At 33.7% G+C, this 21,582-nt stretch overlaps 2 protein-coding genes across 8 annotated transcripts in view; one reads left to right on the top strand and one right to left on the bottom strand.

Moving 5' to 3' along the window:
* The window catches only part of LOC101900306 (potassium voltage-gated channel protein Shab), a 270,640-nt gene that overhangs the window by 235,648 nt on the left and 13,410 nt on the right, over window positions 1-21,582 (top strand). For 4 of the 7 annotated variants that reach the window (XM_059131685.1, XM_059131686.1, XM_059131687.1 and 1 more), the window contains 3 exons: window positions 7,928-8,041; window positions 11,037-11,178; window positions 14,644-15,449. In XM_059131685.1, coding sequence (XP_058987668.1) covers window positions 7,928-8,041; window positions 11,037-11,168 — 246 coding nt within the window. In that variant the 3' untranslated portion in view covers window positions 11,169-11,178; window positions 14,644-15,449. Of the gene's footprint in view, window positions 1-7,927; window positions 8,042-11,036; window positions 11,179-14,643; window positions 15,450-19,642; window positions 20,904-21,582 lie in introns of those variants that run through there. The other 3 variants (XM_059131692.1, XM_059131689.1, XM_059131690.1) reach the window with 3 other exon arrangements.
* Window positions 2,870-3,979, bottom strand: LOC109611746 (uncharacterized). Its single transcript, XM_020034929.2, has 3 exons — window positions 3,885-3,979; window positions 3,627-3,824; window positions 2,870-3,558 (listed from the first exon to the last, which is right to left on the bottom strand). The coding sequence occupies exons 1-3, from the start codon at window positions 3,910-3,912 to the stop codon at window positions 2,885-2,887; spliced, it is 900 nt and encodes a 299-aa protein (XP_019890488.1). The 5' UTR covers window positions 3,913-3,979; the 3' UTR covers window positions 2,870-2,884.

Raw genomic sequence — 21,582 nt, 5'->3', positions numbered from 1 at the left:
AAGCAAGAAACCAAAATGCTATGAGGAAATACATTTTCATTATAAACAATTAAAAGAAAAACAGTGAAAAACGTTTGCAATTGGCACCTGTTATGCTCAAGTGAAACCAATTCTTGATCATCTGTTTCGAAACTTTTCAAGTACATATTTTTGGAATGACAACTGTTTTGAGTTTTATTGAAAACAATACAATACTATTTTGCTTTCTTATCTTTCTTCCTACAAGCCGAACAAATACCTACTTTTTTCATACCTACTTCCTGTTTGACAAACAATAACCTTTCGTTTACTCTCTTCCGATTCTCTTGAACATATTTTGAAAACTATGATTGCTCCGAACTATTATAATTTAAAAGAGTTTAAATCAGCATTACCTTTATCTATTGTTATTTAAATGATTTTGTTTTTTGGTTTGCCTTTAGCTTAATATTCTATATGTCATCAATAATAACATTATGTTATTTGAATCTATTAATATGTATAAGTTTTGTTTTTTGGTTCCGGTTAATTTCCAAAAATGTTTATTTTACTTTACCTGACTATATCCATGTTTTTTTTCAGTACTTTGTTTTCGAAAAAGTAATTTGTAGTAATTTATATAATTAAATAATTAAATTAAAAATTTAATATAATGTTGGTCACATCAACAAAAATTGTAAATTATATCTAAAAGGGAGATGTATTTAGAAATGATTCAAAGCCGATTCAACATTGTCCGTCTGCTTGTTGAAATCTAGATAGAAAACATACAGGGTGAGATATTTTTATTTTTTATTTATTTTTTTATTTTATTGAATGAAAGCGAAACATATCAGAAATAGCATCAAATTTTAGAATAAGTTTAGATTTGTTCGAATTGGTCACCTTTGGCACGAATTATGACCTCCGGGTAATGAAACGGTCACACGCTGTCCAATTTGCTCTGTGGCATTTTGGCCCATTCCCGGCGAAGCGCTTGCTTGACATGATCGACACTTTGGTATTTTTTAGTGCCAACCTTGCTTTCCAAAATACTCCAGGCACAATAGTCCAACGGATTGGTATCCGGAGATTTTGGTGGTCACTGTACGCTGGAAATGAAGCGAGGAACCTCATTTTGTAACCATTCTTGGGTGGCGCGTGCTGAGTCCTGTTGGAATATCCAATGTCTGCGGCGTAAATGTTTGCGAGCCCAAGGCTTTAATACACCCTACAGAATATTTTCGCGATAATATTCGGCATTTATTCTGATGCCACGGTCAATTAACACGAGCGGAAAGAGACCATCGGCTGTTATGGCGGCCCACACCATCACCATGACCGGCGCTTGAGTTCTGGTTACCAACCGAAGGTACACATTTTCAGCTGATCTCTTTGGCAAGTAAACACGATCATTTTGTTTGTTTACAAACTGCTGGAAAACGAATGTTTTCTCATCGGAGAAAACCAAATTCGGCAGTTCACCACTTTCGGCCAAGCGAAGCAACTCTTTAGCTCTTTTGAGTCTATTTACTTTCTGTTGCGGTGTAAGTTCTTGCACTTTTTGGAATTTAAATGGATTTGCCCCGAGCTCATTTTTCAATATTTGCCGAATGGAATATTGCGATATATTCAACTCACGAGCCATTTTTTGGCCACTGCGACGCGGATTTTTATCAAGTAGCTTCTTTACTTTTCGTACCATTACTGCTAATGTTGCTGTTTTCTTCCGCCCACTTCCTTGTAATCCCGCTAGCGTTATTTCGGCCCGCCATAATGATAATCTCCATAATGACTTTAGCAGCATTTAGCCATATTGACATAATTGTCTACAACGGTCCTTGTTTACCCATAGCCCCCATATAGCGGTACCTCGCAATTTTTGGCATTCGGATATTTTTAGTCACACTTTTCAAATTTGGTGTTCAGAAATTTTTTTCTGTTGTAATTGTCTAGAATCGGTCTTTTGAATGCTTCAGATAGATTTTTCAACGAAAATTTTGAGATTTGGTATTGAATGTCCGGAATAACTTCAATAAATATACCGCTCGAATAGATGATTTCAGATGATTTGTGGTTCCTACTTGTGTTAAAATATCAGTTAAAAATACGGCTAATGTGAAAATATCTTTGTATGGGAGATATAGATAGATAGCTATACAAACAATATGTCCAATGTTCTCAATTTATTTATTTATTATTTTTTTTTTTTGGCTCATAAATAAATTGCTTTTGGAGATGATCGCATAATACTAAGGGATTTAAATGGACCAAAAACTGAAAAACTTCCTGATTTTGCAGTTGCTCTACAGGTCGCAATTATGGACCAATCGAAGCGGAAGTTAGCATGGGGCTAGAGCTTAGGGCTGGGCAGAAGCCTTCCAATTTTGAAATAGTGAAATAGACCATAACATTCGTGTTAAATAAAAGTCAAATTTTCCATTAAATTGTAGGGTATCACATGGTCGGCCCCGCACGACTATAGCCTTTGCTTACTTGTTATTTTTTTTTTTTTTTTTTTTGTAAAGATCTCAGGTACCCTCTAAGAACAAACAAATAAAATAATTAAGTTCGACCGAGCCGAACTTTTAATACCCTACACCATTGGGTAAAGACGTGTTTCACTTTAAACTACAAATATCAGTAAAACTTCTTGCGTAATGCAGTCAAACTTTTCAATAAAAGTTATGCTAACAACTCAGCGTTGTTTTGATTATCGACGCCGATTCACAGCCATCGGTTTTTTTCGGACGCGCACACTCAATGCCGACGTAACTCCTCGCTTGGTAAAGAAGGAAATGTTCTCTTGCTTTGTAATTATTTAAGAAAGAAGCCATTACATTTATTGTAAATACATTACTAAATATATAGCCTTTCTATTTTTTAAAATATAATAAGACTGTTGTCCCTTCACGCTAAAAGTCTCTTAAATACCCGGTAACAGTTGTCGATCTTGATAATATCTTTTCTCTAATGCTCCTCGACGTTCAGCTTTCGTTGGCACAATCGGAACAATGGTTGGGACAGGTGTAGGCTTATCAGATTCTGGTAAAGGTTGATTTAGTTTTTCCAATAGATCCGATACATCGACTGTAATCTTGGGTTGTGATATACCCTCAGCGGCTTGCAGTCCAACCATTTGCGACGACAAAGCGTCTACATCCTGTCGAGCAGCAAATAAAAGTTGATCATGAGCGGCCAATTGCAACTGAGCAGTTTGAGCTCGAATTGCTGCAGCAGCGACTTCCTGCTGTGAACTTTGTAATGATGCAGTAATGGCCCTTACATGGTTTGCCGCTTCCTCGAGAGCTTGTTGAGCCGTATTCGCTATAGCTTGAGCTTTTTTTATTTCAGCAGCTTCTAATTGAACCCGAGCTTGGGCAACATATAAATGCTGGATAAGATTTCGCAATTCTTTGGCTTTCGATTCCTGATCGATGCTGTTTAATGTTGGTTCTTGTTCAAAGGTGTTAAACGTCGGAGTTGGAGATGAGAATTGATAATCATCGACTGATGTCGTTTCGATTGGACTGTTTGTTGACACATCACCATCATCTGCCGAAGAATAATAATATTCCTCTTCTTCAGGCGATGGGGACACTGAAATTAAATCTGTTACATAGGGACAAAAGACAATATATAAAGTGAAATGTCAAATCGATATTTACCACATTCAGTTGACGTGCCTGAATTTTGAGATCCATCAAAATCTATTGGCGCAGAACGTGACTTATTTGAATGCAGAAATTTTCTATTTCTGTAGTTGGAATATTGATTTTCATTTTCTGTTTTCAAATTGCGATGCAATTTATCAAATGATGATTTTCTGGAGCAGACAACTGATATTTTTTGCACTCCAATAATGGCTATAGATTGCATGTATCATATTAGAGCTAAAAAAAATTAGGATTAATCCGCATATTTACCAATTAAAAGCAATATCCGTTTGTTCATTGAACTTCTTCGAGTTGATCAAAAATAATTTGAATATAAACTGTCACAATACATGTTTGTATACAGACAAAAAATAACAAATAAAAAAGCAGATAGTTCGGCCGGGCCGAACTTTGAATACCCTCCACCATTTGGAACGAATTAGAAAATTTTCAAAAAAATAAAATCCAATAAAAATTCTTTTAAAATCTTTAAAATATCTAATATAGGAAGGTGCCGATATATGGGGGGATATACGATATTGTGGACCTTTAAAGACAAATCTATGTCTGCGTGTAAAGTACTCACAAGGAACTCCGTGTGTGGATTTTCAGACAATACGATTGGAAAATGTGGCTAAAATCATCAAAATACCGAATATCGCGGGGTACCGTTATATGGGAGCTATACGTTATCGTTAACCTATATATCTCTGTCGGTGGGTAAAGTGCTCACAAAGAACCCCCTTGTGACCATTCCGTTGAAAAATGTGGGTAAAATCATCAAAATCCCGACTATCGGGAGGTACCGTTATATGGGGGCTATACGATATTGTGGACCTATATAAATAATTCTCTACCGAGGTATAAAGTACCCACAAGGAACTCCTTGTGTGGATTTTCAGACAATTCTGTTGAAAAATGTGGGTAAAATCATTAAAATACCGAATATCGGGGGGTACCGTTACATGGGGGCTACACGATATCGTGGACCGATATAGCCCATCTTCGAACTTGACCTGCCTGCAGACAAAAGAGAGATCTGTGCAAAATTTTAGCTTCCTATCTTAATTCGTTTAGACTGTAGCGTGATTACAACAGACGGACAGACGGATAGACGGACGGACAGGGCTAAATCGTCTTAGAATTTTACGCTGATCAAGAATATATATACTTTGTTTGGTCTATAATGATTATTTCGATGAGTTACAAACGGAATGACGAACTTAATATACCCTCCATACCTTTTTTGGTGGAGGGTATAAAAAGTATTAGGGCCCTACCGAATACATTATGTGTGCGTTCAAACATGTGCATGTGAATGGTGAGCGCTACCGTGAAATTATATCCAACTTTTTTTGCACAAGATCCAAGAACTTGGTTTGCATGACACGTGGTTTTATCAAGACGGTGCCACACAGCACGCGTAACAATGGACGGCGTCGAATTTGATTAACATTTTATTTCACGTCCTGAATCGGCTATTTCGCCGCCTTCGGACTATTGTTGTGGAGCTATATTAAAACTGATGTCAATACAGACGAGCCCACTTCAATTGAAGACAAAATTGAAGCATTTATTCCTGAGATACCGGCCGAAATGTTGTAATGAGTATGCCAACATTTTTAAAAACCTTCCCTATAGCCATTATCTGACCAGTAGAATGAGACAAAGAGCAGTTTGCCAAAATGGGTTTTATCTATCCAAATTTTCAGAAATTTTAACCAATCATGAAATTTGTAAAATGCGTGATTCGTGTTAATCTATAAACTTCGGTAGAATCTATAAACTTCTGTAGAAGTAGAAATAATGTTCGATTTTCGGATATGGAAGAAAATCGAACATTATTTCTACTTCTACAGGATTGTGTTTTTCTTTTATGTAGACACATTTGGTCTATTCCATAAATGCAAGAATGTACAAGTTTTTACTATGATTACCGATTTTCTCTTAGTGATATCGAAAAAATGGCAATCTAGTAGATTCTTGCAGGTCCTGGAACTGAGAAATTGGTTATAAGCGTTTTCAAACATTAATTTTTGTAGACTATAAAAAAACATACCAACAACACTTGAACCATACATAGCAAATTGCAGGATGGCAAATTCGTTAATTTTTGCCAAGGTGTATTCACAAACATACTTTGTGTTCCAGAACCTGCAAGAATCTACTAGTTTTGCAATTCTTTTCGATATCATAAGGGGAATATTGGTTATTTTTGTAAAAACTTTTACATTATTGCAGTTCTGGAATAGAGAAATAATTTTTATACCACCAGCCATATGGCTACAGAGGGTTTACAGGGTGAGACAAAAAAACTGCAACAAAGTCAAACGCCATGATCTTTACAATTTTTTTTTAATTTTATCGATTAAAATAAAAAAATTTCGAAAATAGCATCAAATTTTAGAATAAGTTTAGATTTGTTCGAATTGTTCACCTTTGGCACGAATTATGGCCTTCAAACGGCCAATGAATCCGTCACACGCTGTCCGAATGTAGCTCTGCGGTATTTTGGCCCATTCCCAGCAAAGAGCTTGCTTGCGGCATCGACTCTTTGGTATTTTTTAGTGCCAACCTTGCTTTCAAAATACTCCAGACACAATAGTACAACGGATTGTATCCGGAGATTTTGGTAGCCATTGTGCTCTGGAAATAAAGCGAGGAACCTCATTTTATAACAATTCTTGGGTGGTGCGTGCTGGGTACGAGGGTATTGAGTCCTGTTGGAATGTCCAAGGTCAGTGATAATATTCGGCATTTATTCTGATGCCACGGTCGATTGATACGAGCGGGGAGTGGTCATCGGCTGTTATGGCGCCCACCCCGTCACCATGGCCGGCGCTTGAGTTCTGGTTGCCAACCGAAGGTGCACATTTTCAGCTGACCTCTTCGGCAAGTAAACACGAGCATTCTACTGGGCAACGAATATTTTCAAAGACCTAAACTGGTAAAGACTGGACAAAACGTATTATGGAAAAATACAGGGTGAGATAAAAAACACAGCAACAAAGACAAACGCCATAATTTTTGTTTAAATGAAAATTTTGTTTTAAATGAAACCAAAAAATGTCGGAAATAGCATCAAATTTTAGAATAGGTTTAGATTTGTTCGAATTGGTCACCTTAATAATTTTGTTTGTTTACAAACTGCTGAACAACGAATGTTTTCTCAACGGAGAAAACCAAATTCGGCAATTCACCATTTCAGGCCAAGCGAAGCAACTCTTTTGAGTCTATTTTCTTTCTGATGCGGTATAAGTTCTTGAACATGGAGTTGGTTTTGCATGGAGTTCTGGGCATAATGTTTTCTGTCCACCGAGAATATAAACTTCCAATTTAGAATCAAAGCACCAAAAATAATAGGACGACACCAAATCGTGTAACTATATGGTAAAATTTAATTACCTTAAAAATCTGCGGACTTAAGATACATTCAGTCAGCTCGCCAGCTAACGTGATTTCCACAATCAGACAGGCGAACAGGCATTTTTAAACCGACGGACATGTCTAAATGGGATTTCTCCCACAAAATTCGAATTCTTACAAAATATAGTTTTACTCGTAAAAATTCTTTTTGATTTACACTTTATGTTTATTTATGAGATTAATGAACGTTCAGTCGAAAAATTATAATTTAATTATTCACAAAATATCTCTTGACGTTTACATGCTGCACAGTATCTCGTTTAAAAGAAATACATATTTATTTGTTGAAACTTGAAATAAAGAATTATATTGGGCATGATGCTTTTTTCTGTCCTTTACTATTTGAGGTTATGGATTATAATAATGCACCTACACCTACATACATACACATACACACATGAATACACATATACATGTACCTACATTTACACGCATTTTTATATGGTTGCATACTGTACATGTTTAGATTTTGTATTTGCCTCTGCACTTGTCCTTGTTCGATTGTCGTTTTCTTAACAATTATCAATTATATTTTCTTGAGTTCTATTTTTTCCTTCTTATTTTTTTTTAATTTTTTTTTTTTGAGGTGTCTTCTTGTTGCATTTTGTATGTGCATATTGTTTGATTCATATATATATATATATTGTGACTTCTACATACTGTTTTGTATATAAAATACTCTCTTGGTTTTCTGTTTCTCTTAAACAAGTTTGTGCATTTTTTATACAATTTCTTCCTAAATACAATTTCGTTTCTTTTTTTAACTTTACATTTATTTTGAATTATGCATTCAATGATATTTTTGTGTGTATTTGATTGAACTTATTTATGAAATGAATTCTGCATTTGAGAATGTATTACATGTCCCTCCCACACCCGTTTTGTAGGAAGTGGCGGAATTGCGACGTCAGGTGGCGCTAGAAAATTTGCAAAATCAACGACTGGACAACTACGACCAGGATGTACCGGTGGAATTCGAATGCTGTTTTTGCACATCAAAGGTATCTAGAAACGATTTTAGGTTATACCAGTTGTTCATGCACTCAATGTAAACTTGAATGTAAATTGTAATTAGTTTTACAATTGCCCGTCCTCATACTTCCTTTTTCCATGTCAATATGCATTTGTTTTTCGTGATTGTATACAACGGTGTTAAGTCGTAATGGCGCGTGTTTGCCCAATTGTATCATTTATTACATCTATAAGATTTCCATATTATCCAAGTAAAAAATCAATCACAAGCCATCAGATATAGGCCCGTTACTTGAAGAATAAATCTAACGGAACGACAATGAAGTACTCCAGAATGAAAGTTCAATGTTGTATACCTCTCGAATGGAATGATTTATTGAATAGAACGTATGAAGTAGGTCATTCTAGATCATTGAACTATGATCAGTAATTCAGGTCTTTTGCATTTATATGGTAACGCCCTCCTTAGTCCGAACGATTGAACTAGATAGTAAACTAGATTTACAAAAAAAAAATAGATTTTTTAAATATTAATTCGAAATTAAAAAGACAACGTACGACTGCGTTCTAAAGGTTTGGTCGTTCAAAACTTGAGAATGAAATAGTGACAGTTTTTTATCAACCTGCAAATAATAAAAAAGATCGATTGAATTTCAAAATTCATTGCTTTACAGAGGATATACCCAGCAACAAATCAATTTTCGTATTATCAAATAATGAGTCAAATTAGTACATTTTGGCACAAAAACTAAACAGCATCCTAACTTCGTATTTTAATATGTGTAGTAAGTATTTACCAAACCCTCAACCATATGGCTACAGAGGGTATATGTCATTCGATACGGCCAAAACGTGAAATAAGGGTTTTAGACCACATGCCTCTTTGGACCAAAGCTGCTTGAGGACATTTGGAGTCAATCTAGTGGTGTCCGTCCGTCCGTCTATCTGGCTGGTGCACAGGGATGGTAGTATCCAATTTTGAACCAAATCGGGTATGTCATAATATTATTATCAAACTTAGATCGAGTTCGGAAATGGGCAATATCGGTCCACTCCTTCTGTTACCACCCCCACGTCATGCCAAAATTTACATATATTTAAATCAAATTCGCCCAAATATTCCTATCAACATAAGAAGAGGTGTGAAGATATAATATATCATACCAGTCCTTCAGGTAACTCCCCCCGCAACGGATCAAGATTTTGAATACTAAGATATCTCATAAAACGCTAAATAAGTATCCGATTTCACACAACTCAATGTTTTTATTAACAAAATCTGGTGTGATGGTGGGTTATATCGGTCCTATCTCCTTCTTGTACCTCACCCAGAAACGTTTCCAAAATTGTTAAAACTAAACTCTTATGAAATGCGAAATAAGCATTGGACTATTTCCAAAATTCCAAATTTCACACATCCCAATATTTTTTACAACACAAGATCTGGTACGAAGATGAAATCTATTGGACCACTCCTGGTACCTCCCACTCAACGGATCAAAATTTTGAATTATTATATGTCTCAGATAATGCGAAATAAGCACCCGATTCTCTTCAAATATCACCCATCCCAATATTTTTTTTAACACAATATTTGGGTTGAAGTTGAAATCTATTGAACCACTCCTTCTGGTACATCACCCACAACTAGCCAAATTTGTGAGCAATTATATCTCATAAAATGCGAAATGAGCTTCCGATTCTTTTTATATCTCTTCTAACACAAGATGTTGAAGTAAAGACCAGAATCCATTCAAGTTCGACTCAATCTCTACTAGCAATTCTTTTTCACAGCAAAGTTTGTTTTTGTAGTTATGGGTTTTCTGCTCACAACCTACAATACTACCAAATTTTTGCAATAGTAGTTGATTCTTCCAAATTCTGGAACAGAGCATATGTTTGGCAAACTGATACCAGGTAACTGTTATGATATTTTCGTATTTTCTTAAAAAATGGTTTTGAAAAATCTACAAATTATGTTTGGACTGAACTTTGCACATCATATAGGTCCTACTTAATTTATAGAGGACATACGTTCAAAATTATTTTTACTGAAACACAAATATTTGCGAAATGAAATACGTTTGCATGAAATCAATTACAACATCTGCAAGTCGATCCATCAGAAAACAAAAAATTAAGTGAAGTGAAGTTAGACAGAAATATAACTCTGGTGTTCTCAAAATTAAACGACAGTTCTTTGACCTAATTTATTAATTTTTGGTGGAAACCACTTTTTACAACGTGCCCATTTAAACTTATGGAGTTATAATGCCAAAATGTACTTAATAAACCCATTGCTTAGTAATGAGATTTTTAACCGATGAATACGATAACTTATGCGTCTGGTTTATATGAACAAAAAATGGACCGAGTCATTATCAAAATTGATTGGATTGCTTTTAATCGTTGGGATTATTTTGTATAATATATTTTGAATATATCCCACCTCGTTGTTTTAAATTTTCTCAATTTACATCTTTCTGTTCATATTGAACTACAATAAAACAATTTTTTAAGAAAGCAACCAATTGCCAAAATAATTTTAAATAAAATTCTATATCAAAAAATGGTTTCAAGGCTTTTCGTTAGTTTTTTTTCTCATAGAATTTAATTGTTTTTTTTTTTTTTCCTATAAGATCGTATTAATATAACATTTAAGTTGGGTAAGTATTTTCTTTGTGATATAAGAGTTAATTCACTATCAGAAGTGCACTGAACTCCGCTATTATGTCCTTATTTTTGCACCACTCCAAAATACTACATATCAAACTCTACTCTACACTCAAACTCTATGCTCGTACACACTCACACTCTGTATAGTCCACCTTGTTATTGTTCTGTTGTTAAATGTAATTATTGTCGTCGTCATTCAATTTGAACCCGTTCGTAATGGTAATGTGTAAATTACGGAATTCAGTTAAGACTTAGTTATTCAATAATTGATTCCATCCATTAAGTAATTACTGAGTGTATGCAGAGTATTCTATTTTTTGCCACAAATTAACATGCCAACTATTGCAGGACCGCGTTCTCACTGTCGATGGCCAAGAGTTTCCAATGCATAAGTTGATACGACCACCTCCCTCGCCCGAAAATTACAGAATTCTAAAACGAATGACAGAAGAAGGGCGTGTCAACGTCTTCTATTTGTGAAATGGATATGGTAACAATTACTGATTTTGTTGACATTAACCTTCCCCAAAACAAAGCCAGTTTATTTCAATGAACTTCTTCTTCTTCGCCATACCACCATTTCAGTTGTAGATATGATGTGTAGTTGTTTTTGCTCAGAGATGGTATTTCTATTTTGTTGTGCTATTATTTTTTTTTAATTCGACAAATTGCTAAACACGAACATACATAGACTGTAGTTGACAAAATTAGAACTCGTAAATGTCCTTTTATCACTTTTGTAATTATCCCTTTAGTTTGGAGTTATTATATACTCTCCACTATTATAAGAAGGGTATATTTATCCCATCTTTTTTGTTATTTTGATGATTTTTTTAATATCAGCATTTCTTTCTCTATATAGGAATTCCATTAAATCCGAACCTAACTGGTTCTAACTGCAATCTGTTGAAGTTGAGTGGCTATTCTGTTGCAATTAGTGAATTTGACGTAGCAACATACTTCCCCCTAAGATAGTATCCTCAATTAAAATTTTGTGTAGTTTTCAACTGTTAGCCTAATACCATTGCAAAGGCGTTGTGGGTCAATGCATCGTACTAAAATCATATCCCAACCTGAACCGATTTTAATATATGTGTGAATGTGTGAAATCGACGGAGAATATATATGGGAGCTACATCCAAATCTTTACCCATTTCTAATTAATTTTAATTTAATTGGAATCGGATATACATAGCGTGTTTGGTGCATCAAATACATGAAATCGACCGAAAATGTATATGGGAACTATATCCATATCTGAACCGATTTCAATATAATTTGGCAAGCAATTTTTAGGCAAATTCCATCACACGTTCCAAATATGTAAAGCCGGCCGAATATATATATGGGAGCTATATCCAAATCTGAACCGATTTCAATATAATTTGGAGAATTTATTTTTCCAAATTCCGTTACGCATTCCAAATTTGAAGACTGTATCTGTGATCGATCAAAAGATATATATTTTGTTTGCTGCACGTTAAGTGCTGGAATTGCAGTTGAATTATAACAAATTTTTATTTCGATTTTATTTATAGAGGAGGAAAATGTTTGTATTTGTTTGTTTGTTTGGTTGTTTGAAATTTATGGACTTGAAAACAGCTACTGAGATTTCCTTAAAAATTCCAAGTATACTACAACATAGCCTGAAAGTTACATGGGCTATATAAATTTTTGAAATTCCACTTGGAACGGAGATATATCATAAGAATCGGAGGTACCTCCCAAAAATTTAGATTTTATATCCACATATCTTTTGATCGATTACAGATACAGTCCAAATCTGGAATGCGTAACGGAATTGGGAACAAAAAAAATTTTCAATATGTATGTTCGGTTCAAATGAAATTTGGAATGTGTGGCGGGATTTTGATCGGAAAATAGATTTGTCAAATTATATTGAAATCGGTTCAGATTTGGATATAGCTCCCATATATATTTTCGGCCAATTTTATATATTTGATTCACCCAACGCGATATGTATGTCCGATTCCAATAAAATTTGGACAAAAGACGAAATTTGGTACCAAAAAACATTTGTCAAATTATATTGAAATCGGTTGAGGTCTTGGTTTAGTTCCCATATATATATTTCGGTGCATATATTTTTTTATGCACTAAACACGATATATAGGTCTGATTTCAATGAAATTCAGAATGTGTGGCGGAACTTGATTACAATAATAAAATGTTCTTGGCCTATTTCACATATTTGATATACCTCCCATTTCAATGAAATATGGAAGGATAAATCTGAAGGACATATCTTTCGTGTATGCGGACTAAATTTGACATGTACACAGGGGCATGTTCCTGACATGTTCACGCGTCGGTAGAATGAGATATTTGATTGTTTACGCATTAAACTATTAGGATTTTTTTTCTCCGGCTGTATGATATTGGGCGCAATCTTGTTGTAACCACATACCATCCACATTAATATCTTAAATTCTAGGCAAGAAAAAACTGGTTATCATTTCACGTTGACTGTTTTCGTTTGACCCGCCTCATTTTCATAAAAAAGGTCCAATGATTCCTCCTGCCCAAAAACCACACTACACAGTGGCAAGTTGAGGATGCACTTGCTTCTCGTGTATGTCTCGAGGATTTTCCTCACAATAACAATTGTTCAAATGTCAAACAACGACACTTCGAATGGTGCCAAATTTAAAAATTGCGTTCTACTTGGGACATATTCTGCAAGATTAAAATATTTGGAGTGATTTCGTAACAAACAGCCAATTTTTGCTTAGAACGATTGGCTTCCTTCCTATCGTTTTTTCTGACTTATTTAGTTCGTATGTTTATTTACAAAAACTAAAATGCGTTTACTTCGAAAATTTACGAACAAATGGATGGATAATTCTCACAAAAACAGGCTCTTAGTTTTTAAATTTTATATTTTTTGTTGTTTTCTATTTATTTATTAAAATTTTTAATATTATTATTTTGACCAATCTAAGAGATATTGAACATCGGTACGGGATTGAACATTTCAATCTGACAATAGTACTTAATTACGGCAACCTACTGCTAAATAAATAAAAATGCACCTCAGTGGGTCTACAAGGAGTCAGACTATCCTGGCAAGACAAAATGTCTGGAATCGGATTTTTATTATACTACCACATACACACCAACTCGATTACTTTCACCACTGTATAGTAAATGCTAGCAGTTTTTTTGGAAATAAAAAAGAAAGTCAATTATATGATAAATTTGACAAATTAATTAGAAATCGGTTAAGATTTGGATATAACTCCTATATATATTCTCGGCAAATTTCACATATTTGATGTACCTCCAATTGCAATGAAATATGGAAGAATAAACACAAAGGACAAACCCTACTTGTATATGGATTAAATTTGACATGTTCCATTAATCCATTAGATTCTTCTTTGAAATAGTACATTCCATTATTAATTGAACACATTTTATAAAGAATTATAAAAGAAATATCATGTTATGATGAAGAAGTATAGATCAACACATCGTCTTAAATGTAAACATTAATCCTAGTCTTCACTACGCAAGACATCTTGACCTGTTTAAGTAATGTGTTAGGAGTCCGTACAACTGGAACCAACTTCTAATATCTGTATACAAATATGTATATGTACATGTGTGTGTGTGTGTTTATGTGTCAATCGTTGTCCTTCTGATTGTCACAGCCTTTCTGAAACTTATTTTTAAGATTAATGCTAACTGTACATTTGTCGGGCATTTATAAAAGCTAAACATATCTTGTTGCCAGTACTCCTTTGAAGTCTCTCACCTGTTCGTTGTAAATTTCCATTGGTACCGATTCGCATTTGTGTATTGCTCTTTTGTATTAAATTCTATTATTTTCTAATTTATCATTATTTTATTATTTCCATATTGCCTTTTTTCAATTTTTTTTACAATTTATTTATAATTTGTTTTATTTTTTTTATTTATTTTCTTCTTTAAGGGATATCAAAGATGTCAAGGCGAGTGTATTCCATTGAGAGCTAATAGTGTTTAGAGAGAAAAGCTTTTCAGAATTCTAAAATAGAATTTGTGCTGATAACGACATTCTAAGGCGTAACCTCGGGCTTATTTTTTGTACTTTTATACAACAAAACCTCAACGGCCATCGCAAATATTGCCTATCAATCTCTGGTGTAAAAATATTTTTTAGATCAAATGTTTATTAATATTTTATACATATAGTAGAAATTAATATTTAATTATTATTATTAGTTGTATAATTTTTATTTCTTAACTAGTTATTTTAAACCTAAGCAAATCAATGAAAACAAAAAACCAAATGTGAATTTTCTTGTAAGGACGAGTAACTACAAACACAACAAATATAAAAGACAAACAAGAATTCAAAGAATTTTTGTGTAAATCTTTTCATAGGTTTTTTACGTAACTAATAGTTACACATGGACGATTTTAATCTTTAGATATGAAATTATTAAATACCATTACCGTAATTATCTTAACTGACCAGTTTTTCAATAGCGAATAAATGATAACGTATAAAGTATCATTTATCTTATTCCGAAACTGGTACTCCCCCCCCCCCCCCCCCCTACATACGTAGTTAAATCAATTTTAGTAAAAAAAATGTGAAATTGAATGCTTTAATTGACACTGTAAGTTGTTCTTAAAGAAAACAAAGTATTTTATCTGTAATTTCCTTCATAAAATGTTTAATTTTAATTTTTATTTTATTTAATTTCTAGTTCTAATTTTAATAAAAAAATAAATGAATTGTTTATGTTTATTTAGGTTTTTAATAAAGAAATGTAAAAGTCAATTTTTAAAAATGTTGCAAAGTTTTGTTTTATAGGACAGAAAATTAGAAAAATTCCTGTTGATAAAAGAGAGCCATATCGCAACGTTATTGCGCAATTCATTTGGTTATTCAGATACCATTGACCTATATAGGGTAAGGGTACCAGTAGTCGGCACTTTTAGGATTTTTGCGTTTTTAATCGCTCACCATTCTGAGTGGAACTTTTCAATTATTACAAAGTTAATTTATTCAGATTTGAAATTTTGTATAGTTTTTGCAATAATAAAAAATTTAATAACTTTTTATTAAATTTCACAAATTTGTAGTTTTATTAAAACAATGCTTTTTTGCCAGTAGTCGGCACCACTTGCTAATTGTCGGTATGGCATGTTCCAACAGTCGGCGTACCAATTTTTTTGTAAGAATAATTAATAATAATTATAAATTAATTCATTAAAATATAATATTTTTGTTTCGTTAAACTGACTCGACGTCTTTATTGTACTTTTCTTAAGAATATGGATTATAGAGGACCTTCACAGACAAAAATTTAATTTTTATTAGAATAAATCAATTTTCCTTAGCGAAATTGTACACAAAGATAGCTGACAATATATTTGAAGTAAGCAAAATACATTTAGTTATAAAAGTTTCATTTATTTGGGCTTAAAAATAAAAAGTGCCAACTACTGGGACATGCCGAACTTAGGCACACTTACCCTACGTCATATAAGCTATAATAAATCAATCCCAAAATAAAACTTGTTCAGTATCAGATTGGGAAATTGTCAGAAATTACTAACATTACCTTACTACATATGATGCAACTTTGTACCATGGTACAATTCAATCAAGGTAATCCCATTTAAAAAATTAATATGCGGCTCTGCGTTTTTCCGAAATTTACCTTGTCAAATTTAACTTCATAGAAATCTAGTTCCCATCTCTCGTTCGAGTGTATACAATGAAATAAGAAATAAACATTTTGGCAATGAGATATTGTCAAATGTATAATTTTGAAAAAATTGCAAACATATGACTGTATGACCTCAATTTCTTAAATTTACCATGTGATCTAAATAATAATAAATACGATTCTCACTACAAAGAACTTTTTGTAAAAAAAGGTAATAAGCAGTCTTTGTCCTAGATGTCCGAAATGTTTTGTTCTACCTTAAACGACCCTTAAAAATGTTGAATATTGAAAACTACTCTACAAGGTAAAATAAAAAAATGCAACAAAGTCAAATGCCATAATTTTTACTTTTTTAATTTTATTGAATGAAGGAAAAAATGTCGGAAATTTTAGAATGAGTCAAGATTTGTTCGAATTGGTCACCTTTGCCACGAGTTATGGCCTTCACACGGCCAATCAAACCGCCACACGCTGCTCTGCGGTATTTTGGTCCATTCCCGGCGAAGCGCTTGCTTGAGGTGATCGACATTTTGGTAAATTTTAGTGCCGACTTTGATTCCCAAAACACTCCAGATAAAATAGTCCAAAGGACTTGTATCCGGAGATTTTGGTGGCAATTGTGCTCTGGAAATGAAGCGAGCAAACTCATTTTGTAACCATTCTTGGGTGGCGCGTGCTGAGTCCTGTTGGAATATCCAATGTCTGCGGCGTAAATGTTTGCGAGCCCAAGGCTTCAATACACCCTACAGAATATTTTCGCGATAATATTCGGCATTTATTCTGATGCCACGGTCGATTAATACGAGCGGAGAGCGACCATCGGCTTTGGGCATCGGCCAACACCATCACCATTCACAGTTCTTGTGCCCAACCGAAGGTGCACATTTTCAGCTGACCTCTTTGGCAAGTAAGCACGATATTTTTTTTTTTTTTACAAACTGGTGGACAACGAATGTTTTGTCATCGGAGAAAACCAAATTCGTCAGTTCACCACTTTCGGCCAAGCGAAGCAACTCTTTAGCTCTTTTGAGTCTATTTTCTTTCTGTTGCGCTGTAAGTTCTTGCTCTTTTTGGAATTTCAATGGCTTTACCCCGAGCTCATTGTTCAATACTTGGCGAATGGAATATTGCGATATGTTCAGCTCACTAGTCATTTTTCGGCCACTGCGACGCGAATTTCCATAAAGTCGCTTCTTTACTATTCTAACCATTTCTGCTGATGTTGCTGTTTTCTTCCGTCCACTTCCTTGAGCTCGAGCTACGCTACCATTATCACGGTAACGATCGATGGTACAATCGCACTATTATCATTATTAATTATAATATTATTAATTTTCAATAGAGGTTTGGAAGAGGTGGAGTAGAGAATCCTGAAATATTTCATATGTGCCGCTTTCTTATGTATTTGAGTAGATGATCTAAAGATTTAGAATTGAGACATAATCTGCACGAAAACTTGGCAATAATACAATGCATATATGTATTGATACAATTTACACATTTCAATTCTCAAGTAGGGTACGAAAACAAATGAGACGTAAACGTACAGTTCACACGAAGTAACAAACTCTACAATGTTCTCCAATCGTTTTGTACTCCAAACAAAACGAAATCACAAACATTTAAATGCCAGTAGTACAAAAGCAGTACGATTGCCTTTACGTACTTCGGTTTATTATTATTATTATTATTATTATTATTATTATTATTATTATTATTATTATTATTATTATTATTATTATTATTATTATTATTATTATTATTATTATTATTATTATTATTATTATTATTATTATTATTATAATTATTATAATTATTATTATTATTATTATTATTATTATTATTATTATATTATTATTATAATTATTATTATTATAATTATTATTATTATTATTATTATTATTATTATTATTATTATTATTATTATTATTATTATTATTATTATTATTATTATTATTATTATTATTATTATTATTATTATTATTATTATTATTATTATTATTATTATTATTATTATTATTATTATTATTATTATTATTATTATTATTATTATTATTATTATTATTATTATTATTATTATTATTATTATTATTATTATTATTATTATTATTATTATTATTATTATTATTATTATTATTATTATTATTATTATTATTATTATTATTATTATTATTATTATTATTATTATTATTATTATTATTATTATTATTATTATTATTATTATTATATCATTATCTTAAATAATAAGATAACATTATAATTAATACGGTGAAAATATTGGTGTAATTCTATATAGCATTCATAATTACGACATGTTACAGATGTATACGGAATAACTGCAACAAATCGAATAAAACATATAGGCATCTCTAGACCCATTTTCACCGTAGTTACTATACTAGCTATGGGCTAAACTTGGTCGTGTGTGCCAAAACCCTATTATATTTGGCCAGATATTAGTACATAAACCAATTATTACGAATTTATATATGATTCGGCCTTGGTTCAAAGTTTTGTTTTAATGGGACAATAAAGACGATCTGTCATTTGCTTACAGATCGTAATCGTAATTTGCTTACGACGAACTAATGTATGGGCACACGTAAATCGGCTCCAAATGTGATCTTGTGCAGGTCACTTAAAAGAACAATAGGAATATAAAATTGCAAGCAAATGCACAAAGACGTAATACCGTATACCACAGTGTGGCATAGTCATAGATAAATTTCTATAGTCGAAATTAAAAAAAAAAAAAAAACTTACGAGTCAATTTCGAAAAATTGTTCAGGTAAGTTACGACTTGAAGATATACCAATTTTTTATTAGTTTGCCATGCCTTAATTATGGTCTCTGCACTTATTTGCTATTTTAGTTTTGAGGCACTACTTTAATCGACAAAATATTTTAAAGGTTTGAACACATAACTAACTCAACTCACAGATAAAACAGAAACTAACACATGTCTACGTACACATACTACAACATATTTATTTCATTCGAAATACTTTTTTGAACTTGCATACAGCTTGTTGGAAAATAATAATCTATTTAAACTCAAATAAAACATTTTAATATGATTTTTATTCACACTGGCTGTTCAAAATAATCAGCGTGATTTGTATTATGTCTGTTTAGTGTAGGGTCGCCAGAACAAAGAACTATTCAAATGTGCTGGACCTGGTTACAATAAATAAAATAAAAAAATAACTACAACTAACATTCGAATCTAAAATGTGAATCGCTTTTTATATTGTTCTATTTTTGCAGGACTTCAAGGAATTTACAGATGCCGAAGGTGTGATATCACTTCCAACATCGGACTTCCATAAGCCGATCTGTTATGAGATGCGACAAGCGGCTAATCGCCAGTTGCAACAAACTCTTCCATTTGGCGGCTTTCCAATTGCGGCCTCACCACCTTCTGTGCCGGCCATACCGCCAGCATCGGCGGCAGCTTTCATATCCAATCAATTACAAATGGGCAGCGGTGGCATTGTGACCGCTTCCACGGGTACAACACAAAGCGAGCTACTGTATTCGGCCGGCAGCGGAGGTGTTGTGCGAACGTCACTGCCATACACTGCCACCGGTGGCCTTGCGCCCATATCGCAATCCTCGTCGACGTCATCGTCGTACGGCACCACGACATCGACCACCATCGCGCTGCCATTAGACACGACTCTGAGATATCCGCCGTATGTGAGCAGCAGTTCCACTGTCATCAGTAATTTCAATCACAATTACAATAACAATTTCAACACAACATCTCTGGGAACTTGCCATCCGCTGCCAATGAGCACCAGCCAACAAGGTGTGACAGCACTGGGGAACAATTTCAGCAACAATAATTTGAATAACAATTTCAATAATAACAATGCCGATCTGGCAAGCGTAGATAGTTCGGACACCTATGCCAGTTGTCAAACCCACCCATTCTTGTCACAAGGCGACCTCACGTCCGATCTGAACGACGAGGTGTGTGCCCTGGACATTGATATGGATAATTTGTATATAAATCCACTGGAAAAAGACTCGGCTGGTAACACAACTACCGGTTATATGGTGGGTCTACCGCCGACGCCATCTTCGGGCCAGATACGGGCCCATGTGAAAAAGAGCGCATCTGGTGATACGGCTTTGCGAAATTTGGCAGCTGGTGGTCTAAGTCCCATGGATGATGTCTATCAAAATTTCGACGCTCATGATCGCGGCAGTCACATAAGCCTCAATGAGAATCCAGTGCCAAAGCATCGCAAGACGCGATTCCAACAGAGTTTCTCGGCAGCAGCAATGCCATCCTCGTCGTCCACCTCACATTCCACCGTCGGCCCGATGCAAATGTCCAAGCCACGAGCCCGTTTCGAAGACTCGAAACTGTCGCAGGAGAACATCGGCAGCGATAGCAGTCCGGCCAGTACCACGACCAGTAAAAAGAAGCGTTCATCGTTTATGCCCGGCAAGAGTTTAGCCACTGCCACCAAACTAATAAATCAGCATCTTTTCGGCATACAAAATGTTGGACCCAAAGGTAAGATCCGATCAGTCGCATCCGACACATTTTGTTGTGTATATTTCTGTGAATAAACATGTTTGCTTCATTTGGAAGTTGCATAATTAATTGTGAATTATGTAAATTTAATATTTTATATAATTTTTTTAACCAAAATAACAAAGAGCAATTCAGTTTTCGGAATTTTTAAATAATTTTTTATTATATAATTAAAAGTTCGCATGGATATCTGGTTAGGGAAATTAATCCATTTTGGAGAATTTACCTTCACAAGTTCTTTAACGCCTATTTACATAAAAATGTTATTAAATTAATATTTGTTTTGTATTTTATTAATATTTAAAAAATCACTAAATTGTTAAGATTCCTCGAATCTGTATTGCCGAGTTGAAGTTATATAGTATTTTCCTCCACATAGAGATCTAAACGCATACCCTATGTTTCATAACTGAAAATTTAATGTCATCATTAACCCATGGCATACCAAAGCTGGAAATTCGTAACGGTCTTAAACTGTTACTGGAACTTACCGAACAAATTTCCTTTCTTAAACGAAAAATAACTAGAGAGACCCATTGTTAACCTCAATTATAGGAAATTCAAAAAGAAACATGATGTTGGTATTTAACAGTAACTTTTGTATGAGTTTTAATAACAATCCTACGAGGACAGATCAATAATTGCATCACTCTTGATT

Source organism: Musca domestica, unplaced genomic scaffold (assembly GCF_030504385.1).
Source record: "Musca domestica strain aabys unplaced genomic scaffold, Musca_domestica.polishedcontigs.V.1.1 9, whole genome shotgun sequence".
NCBI classification, from domain to species: Eukaryota; Metazoa; Arthropoda; class Insecta; order Diptera; family Muscidae; genus Musca; species Musca domestica.
The sequence above is the reverse complement of the archived record's forward strand: the minus strand, read 5'-3'. Positions and strand labels throughout refer to the sequence as shown.

Excerpts from the sequence above, each read along its gene's own strand:
- LOC109611746 (XM_020034929.2), bottom strand. The coding sequence starts at position 3,912 with ATGAACAAACGGATATTGCTTTTAATTG. Across the intron at positions 3,825-3,884 it reads ACGGATATTGCTTTTAATTG|CCATTATTGGAGTGCAAAAA; the intron begins GTAAATATGCGG and ends TGCAATCTATAG. Across the intron at positions 3,559-3,626 it reads AGGCACGTCAACTGAATGTG|TGTCCCCATCGCCTGAAGAA; the intron begins GTAAATATCGAT and ends ATTTAATTTCAG.